Source organism: Mobula birostris, chromosome 9 (genome assembly GCF_030028105.1).
Source record: "Mobula birostris isolate sMobBir1 chromosome 9, sMobBir1.hap1, whole genome shotgun sequence".
Taxonomy (NCBI): Eukaryota; Metazoa; Chordata; class Chondrichthyes; order Myliobatiformes; family Myliobatidae; genus Mobula; species Mobula birostris.
This window is the reverse complement of record NC_092378.1, coordinates 85393104-85400806: the sequence shown is the minus strand read 5'-3', so window position 1 is coordinate 85400806 and position 7703 is coordinate 85393104. Positions and strand designations below refer to the sequence as shown.

Here is a 7703-nt window from a genome sequence, read left to right as displayed (position 1 = left end):
TGACCATTCACTTATTTCTGCCCCTCATGATTATATAAACTTCTAGAAGGTCCACCCTTCACTCCAGAGAAAATAGTGAATAGTAAAAATAACAACTTATGATTTAAGCCTGGAATTCCTTGTAAACCTTTCCTGTGCCATCTCTGGCCTGTCATGTCCTTCGTACAGTGTGTTGTCCTGAACTATACACTGTGTACCAAGTGCGGTCTCACCAACGATCTGTAGAATCTTCTAGCAACCTTCCACTCAGCCAGAGGATCTCAGGACCTTGAACTCATTGAAACTCCTGGTTCGAGCATTTATTTTCATGAATCCAAAGGTGCCAAAACAATGGGACAAAGGCTTATATGGTCCCTCAGTAACCCTCAGACAGCCTTTGATGGGTACAGTTGTGCAGAGGGTGACAGAGATTAGGAGGTAGGATTAATTGGGGGAAGGATGAGGCAGGCTGGTAGGTAACCTCAGCAGTGATGATAATGGGTGGTTAATGGGCACAAACAGGAAGTGGTGGTGATGCTGCAGCCTGTTGGCCAATACCAGAGCTGCCTTTGCCCTCAGTTCAAGATATGGTTTATGGATTCCGTGGACCTCACGTACCTGCAGGATGTCAATAGAGTGGTGGGGCCCTGCTGCACAACCCCCAACCGGATTTTACAATTATGGCCCATGGTCTGTTCTAACATGCAAATAGTTAACCCTGGCTAAATCTCTCAAAAACATTTAACAGTGGCAGCAAATAATCATCACCATTATCTATCTCCTTCCAGAAGAAATTGTCTCCTGGTGAGTTGTAGTGGAAGAGAATTTGATGCTAGGGTGAGTTTGAGGGCTGAAGAGAACCTTATGAACAGAACCTTCTCACTCCCCTCCAACACAAAGACCTCCCTTTCTCCTCCCCTTTTGCTGTAACACATTTGCAGGAAAGGTGCTTTTTGAGTTGAGGAAGGGTGAATGTGAATTCCAGGGAATGAAGCAGAGACTGAGGTTGTCAGTGTGGAATGCTGTCTGGTGTGCTTCGGTCTGTGAATGTGCCCCCAGTACTGTGGATCTTGTTAGTGCTCAGTTCTTGAAGGGAGCTTGGTTTAAATCTGTTCCTTTTCTCACTCTTTGATGGCAGGACTGCGGGGCCTGATGATGTCAGTCATGGTCGCTGCTCTCATGTCCTCCCTCACTTCAATCTTCAACAGTGCAAGCACATTATTTACAATGGACATCTGGCACCACCTCCGGCCCCACTGCAGTGAATGGGAGCTCATGGTTGTTGGCAGGTAGGGAAATGCAAAAAGATTAAATCCAAGAAAAACGATGCCACTTTCTGACGAGCAACAATATAGAACTTCTCATGTTGTTCCTTTCCAAATTGTATTACTGGGTTAAACACAGTGGTTTACAGTGTTGCTCCTCATAGATTGTTTTCTGGAACACTCTTACCTGTGCAGCTTCTAACCTGACACAAATTTACAGCCTTTCCTGCACTTGGGGTGACACTGCCCATATCTCTCAGCCTCACTCACACTCTCACATCACACCTCCAACATCTTTCGCCATCTAGATATCATCCAATGACTTTTTAAAAAGTATATTTTCCAATGAATGAAAATTCCTCAGTGGAGGCAACTTTAGCAGATGGAAGTACATTCTAACTACTGTGAGGTGATGCATTTTGGGAAGACAAATACTGATAATGCCCTCATAAATCAGAGTAGCGGCCAATCAGAGATTGGAAGCCTGAGAATATGTGGCTTACTCAGATTCGTCGATTGTGTAGAAAAGGCAGCAACTCATGGCAGTTTGGTGTTTAAAGCAGTGACCAATCTGTGCTCAGGATTGATTGGTAAGAACAAATTAAAATAAGACAGGGGCAAGCAGAGTGCTGTTGTTGGAGTGGGCAGAAATACAGTGGGACTTTGAGACTTTAGCTCTTCGAGGATGGTTTTATACAACTACTTAATTACCCCTCCCAGGGGTAGATATTGTCTTCCATCAATGTCCTTTATACCTCAGCTCATGTGTAAACCAGCTACAGTGCCTATAAGAAGTATTCACCCCTCCCCACTTGGAAATTTTCATGTTTTGTTGTTTTACAACATTGAATCACAGGGGATTTAATTTGGCTTTTTTGACCAATTAAAAGAAAAGACTGTTAGTTTCAAAGTGAAGACAAATTTCTAATTATTAAACATAAAATAATTGATTGCACAACTACTCCCCCCTAAAGTCAGTAATTAGTAGATGCACCTTTGGCAGCAATTACACCCTTGAGTAGTCTGTGCGGATAGGTCTCTATCAGCTTTGCACATCTAGACACTATAGTTTTTGCTCATTCTTCTTTACAAAACTGCTCAAGCTCTGTCAGATTGCATGGGGATTGTGAGTGAACAGACCTTTTCGAATCCAGCCACAAATTCTCTATTGGAGTCCACTCTGACTTGGTCATGCCATTTTTAAGCCATTCCTGTGTAGCTTTGGCTTTATGCTTGGGGACACCGTCTTGCTGGAAAACAAATCTTCTCTCAAGTCACAGTTCTCTTGCAGACTGTGACAGGGGTTCCTTCAGGATTTCCCTATATTTTGCTGCATTCATTTTACCCTCTAAATTCACAAGCCTTCCAGGGCCTGCTGCAGTGAAGCATCCCTACAGAATGATGCAGTCACCACAATGCTTCACAGTAGTGATGGTATGTTTTGATGATGTGTGGTGTTTGGCTTCCAGCAAACATAGCATTTAGTCTGATGGCCAAAAAGCTCAACCTTCTTCCAGCTGACTTCAGTCTCCCACATGCCTTCTGGCAAACTCTAGCTGAGATTTTATGTGAGGTTTTTTTTCTCCCCAAAAGTGGCTTTCTGTTTGCCACTCACCCATGAAGCTGCAACTGGTGAACTGGGCAACTGTTGTTGTATGCGCAATCTCTCCCATTTCAGCCACTGAAGCTTGTAACTCCTCCAGAGTTGTCACAAGTCTCCTGATGGTCTCCCTCACTAGGCCCCTTCTTGCACGGTCACTTACTTTTGAGGACAGCCTGCTCTGGACAGATTTACAGCTGTGCCAAATTCTTTCCATTTCTTGATGATTGACTTAACTGTACTCCAAGGGATATTCAGTGACTTGGAAGTTTTCTTGTCTCTATCTTCTAACTTGTGCTTTTCAATAACCTTTTCATGGAGCTGCTTGGAGTGTGTTTTTTTTTGTCTTAATGGTGTAGTTTTTGCCAGGATCCTGACTCACCAGCAGCTGGACTTATTTCTTCTTCTGACATTTAATGGCAGTTGGCAGTCTAACTTAAAGATGCATTACCACCACCAAAGCAGTTGGACCTTCTTCTTCTTCTTCTATTTCTATTTCCGGCTGTTTAGACGCATCTAGGCATATTACAGCAGTCCGCAGGATGTATAATTAATTATAGAACTTCAAGGAACTCATTCTCGAGTACAACCTAGTCTCACGTATAAACTGAATAATAGACTCTTCAATCAGATGTTGATTCTCTTGATGGCCAAACAAAGATTTAATACAAAACCAAAATAAGTTTAAGCCAGATAGCCTCAAAAACAAACAACAGGAATTCTGCAGATGCTCTCGAACAACGTGTTTCTTTCAATTTTATATCGATTACAGCTCAGCAAAACATGTTGGACTGTCTCTGGACTACCACAGTCATATAATCCAGTAGACAACAGGAATTCTGCAGATGCTGGAAATTCAAGCAACACACATCAAAGTTGCTGGTGAACGCAGCAGGCCAGGCAGCATCTGTAGAAAGAGGTGCAGTCGACGTTTCAAGCCGAGACCCTTCGTCAGGACTAACTGAAGGAAGAGTGAGTAAGGGATTTGAAAGTTGGAGGGGGAGGGAGAGATCCAAAATAATAGGAGAAGACAGGAGGGGGAGGGATGGAGCCAAGAGCTGGACAGGTGATTGGCAAAAGGGGATACGAGAGGATCATGGGACAGGAGGTCCGGGAAGAAAGACAAAGTGGGGGGGACCCAGAGGATGGGCAAGAGGTATATTCCGAGGGACAGATGGAGAAAAAAGGAGAGTGAGAGAAAGAATGTGTGCATAAAAATAAGTAACAGATGGGGTACGAGGGGGAGGTGGGGCCTTAGCGGAAGTTAGAGAAGTCGATGTTCATGCCATCAGGTTGGAGGCTACCCAGGTGGAATATAAGGTGTTGTTCCTCCAACCTGAGTGTGGCTTTATCTTTACAGTAGAGGAGCCTGTGGATAGACATGTCAGAATGGGAATGGGATGTGGAATTAAAATGCGTGGCCACTGGGAGATCCTGCTTTCTCTGGCGGACAGAGCGTAGATGTTCAGCAAAGCGGTCTCCCAGTCTGCATCGGGTCTCGCCAATATATAGAAGGCCACATCGGGAGCACCGGACGCAGTATATCACCCCAGTCGACTCACAGGTGAAGTGTTGCCTCACCTGGAAGGACTGTTTGGGGCCCTGAATGGTGGTAAGGGAGGAAGTGTAAGGGCATGTGTAGCACTTGTTCCGCTTACACGGATAAGTGCCAGGAGGGAGATCAGTGGGGAGGGATGGGGGGGACGAATGGACAAGGGAGTTGCGTAGGGAGCGATCCCTGCGGAATGCAGAAAGGGGGGGAAGGGAAAGATGTGCTTAGTGGTGGGATCCCGTTGGAGGTGGCGGAAGTTACGGAGAATAATATGTTGGACCCGGAGGCTGGTGGGGTGGTAGGTGAGGACCAGGAGAACCCTATCCCTAGTGGGGTGGCGGGAGGATGGAGTGAGAGCAGATGTACGTGAAATGGGGGAGATGCGTTTAAGAGCAGAGTTGATGGTGGAGGAAGGGAAGCTCCTTTCTTTAAAAAAAGGAAGACATCTCCCTCGTCCTAGAATGAAAAGCCTCATCCTGAGAGCAGATGCGGCGGAGACGGAGGAATTGCGAGAAGGGGATGGTGTTTTTGCAAGAGACAGGGTGAGAAGAGGAATAGTCCAGATAGCTGTGAGAGTCAGTAGGCTTATAGTAGACATCAGTGGATAAGCTGTCTCCAGAGACAGAGACAGAAAGATCTAGAAAGGGGAGGGAGGTGTCAGAAATGGACCAGGTAAACTTGAGGTCAGGGTGAAAGTTGGAGGCAAAGTTAATAAAGTGAACGAGTTCTGCATGTGTGCAGGAAGCAGTGCCAATGCAGTCGTCGATGTAGCGAAGGAAAAGTGGGGGACAGATACCAGAATAGGCACGGAACATAGATTGTTCCACAAAGCCAACAAAAAGGCAGGCATAGCTAGGACCCATATGGGTGCCCATAGCTACACGTTTAGTTTGGAGGAAGTGGGAGGAGCCAAAGGAGAAATTATTAAGAGTAAGGACTAATTCCGCTAGATAGAGCAGAGTGGTGGTAGAGGAGAACTGATTAGGTCTGGAATCCAAAAAGAAGCGTAGAGCTTTGAGACCTTCCTGATGGGGGATGGAAGTATATAGGGACTGGACATCCATGGTGAAAATAAAGCGGTGGGGGCCAGGGAACTTAAAATCATCGAAAAGTTTAAGAGCGTGAGAAGTGTCACGAACATAGGTCGGAAGGGATTGAACAAGGGGTGATAAAACCGTGTCGAGGTATGCAGAAACGAGTTCGGTGGGGCAGGAGCAAGCTGAGACAATAGGTCTACCAGGACAGGCAGGTTTGTGGATCTTGGGTAGGAGGTAGAAACGGGAAGTGCGGGGTGTGGGAACTATAAGGTTGGTAGCAGTGGATGGGAGATCCCCTGAGCGGATAAAGTCAGTGATGGTGTGGGAGACAATGGCCTGGTGCTCCTTAGTGGGGTCACGATCGAGGGGTAAATAAGAGGAGGTATCCGTGAGTTGTCATTGTGCCTCGGCAAGGTAGAGGTCAGTACGCCAGACTACAACAGCACCCCTCTTATCGGCGGGTTTAATAGTAAGGTTAGGATTAGTGCGGAGGGAGTGGAGAGCAGAGCGTCCCGAAGGAGTGAGGTTGGAATGGGGACAAGGTGCGGTGAAGTCGAGACGGTTGATGTCCCGTCGGCAATTAGCGATAAAGAGATCTAGAGCAGGCAGAAGACCAGAGCGGGGTGTCCATGAAGAAGAGGAGGGTTGAAGACGGGAAAAGAGGTCATCGGTGGGGGTGGAAGAGTCCTTGCCGAAGAAGTAGGCTCGGAGACGGAGACGGCGGAAGAAAAGTTCCGCATCGTGGCGAACACGGAACTCGCTGAGGCGTGGGCGAAGGGGGACAAACATGAGGCCCTTACTGAGGACAGAGCGTTCTGCCTCCGACAGTTGAAAGTTGGAGGGGATGGTAAAGACCCGGCACGGATGAGAGCTGGGATCAGAGGGGGGAGGGGGGAGGCTGGGTGTGTCAATGGAGAGGGGAAGGTTGGGTCCTGTGACCCTGTGAGTAACCTGTGAGTCGACTGGGGTGATATACTGCGTCCGGTGCTCCCGATGTGGCCTTTTATATATTGGCGAGACCCGACGCAGACTGGGAGACCGCTTTGCTGAACATTTACGCTCTGTCCGCCAGAGAAAGCAGTGGCCACACATTTTAATTCCACATCCCATTCCCATTCTGACATGTCTATTCACGGGCTCCTCTACTGTAAAGATGAAGCCACACTCAGGTTGGAGGAACAACACCTTATATTCCGTCTGGGTAGCCTCCAACCTGATGGCATGAACATCGACTTCTCTAACTTCCGCTAAGGCCCCACCTCCCCCTCATGCCCCATCTGTTACTTATTTTTATGCACACATTCTTTCTCTCACTCTCCTTTTTCTCCCTCTGTCCCTCTGAATATACCTCTTGCCCATCCTCTGGATGCCCCCCCCCCTTGTCTTTCTTCCCGGACCTCCTGTCCCATGATCCTCTCGTATCCCCTTTTGCCAATCACCTGTCCAGCTCTTGGCTCCATCCCTCCCCCTCCTGTCTTCTCCTATCATTTTGGATCTCCCCCTCCCCCTCCCCCTCCAATTTTCAAATCCCTTACTCACTCTTCCTTCAGTTAGTCCTGACGAAGGGTCTCGGCCTGAAACGTCGACTGTACCTCTTCCTAGAGATGCTGCCTGGCCTGCTGCGTTCACCAGCAACTTTGATGTGTGTTGCATATAATCCAGCAGGATGTTTTCCTATTATCTTTAAATAATTGTTTAGCCCACAGTGCCCCAACCCAAGTCTTGTAAATTTCACCATATCTCTACGACTTAAAAGGTAACAGTCTGAGACCTTTTTAACTAGTGGTTGACTAGAAAAATAATGCCTGCCCCTTAATTCATTTTTCCAATCCTCCTGCCACTTCTTCTCTATACCTTTCTTAATCCTACTTCTCAATTCTGTTCTGCCTAGGGGAACTCTAATTTCTACTTGCCAGCTCTGTCAGGAAGACTTTGCAATGCCATCCACAATTTCATTTCCCTCCACCCCAGCATGCCCAGGTATCCATGAAAATCTAATTGCACAACCCATCTTCCCTACTCTAAACAACACTAAGAGAATCTCAATAACTATATCAGGACAAGCTTTTGATTTACTTCCTTTTATAGACTCTAAGGCAGCAGCAGAATCCGAACAGATGATAACCCTACATGGTCGAGAGTCTTCTATCCACCACAAGGCCCAGAGGATTACTAATAATTCTGTTGTAAAGACAGAAACACCATCTGAAACCCAGTGACCAATCTTAACTCCAAGTTGAGACACATACATCCCGAATCCTGCCCTACTG

At 46.8% G+C, this 7703-nt stretch overlaps 1 protein-coding gene across 5 annotated transcripts in view; it reads left to right on the top strand.

The window, feature by feature from the left end:
- Positions 1-7703, top strand: part of slc5a11 (solute carrier family 5 member 11) — a 93937-nt gene that overhangs the window by 40096 nt on the left and 46138 nt on the right. For all 5 annotated transcript variants that reach the window (XM_072269462.1, XM_072269464.1, XM_072269465.1 and 2 more), the window contains one exon: positions 1118-1268. In XM_072269462.1, coding sequence (XP_072125563.1) covers positions 1118-1268 — 151 coding nt within the window. The remainder of the gene's footprint in view (positions 1-1117; positions 1269-7703) is intronic.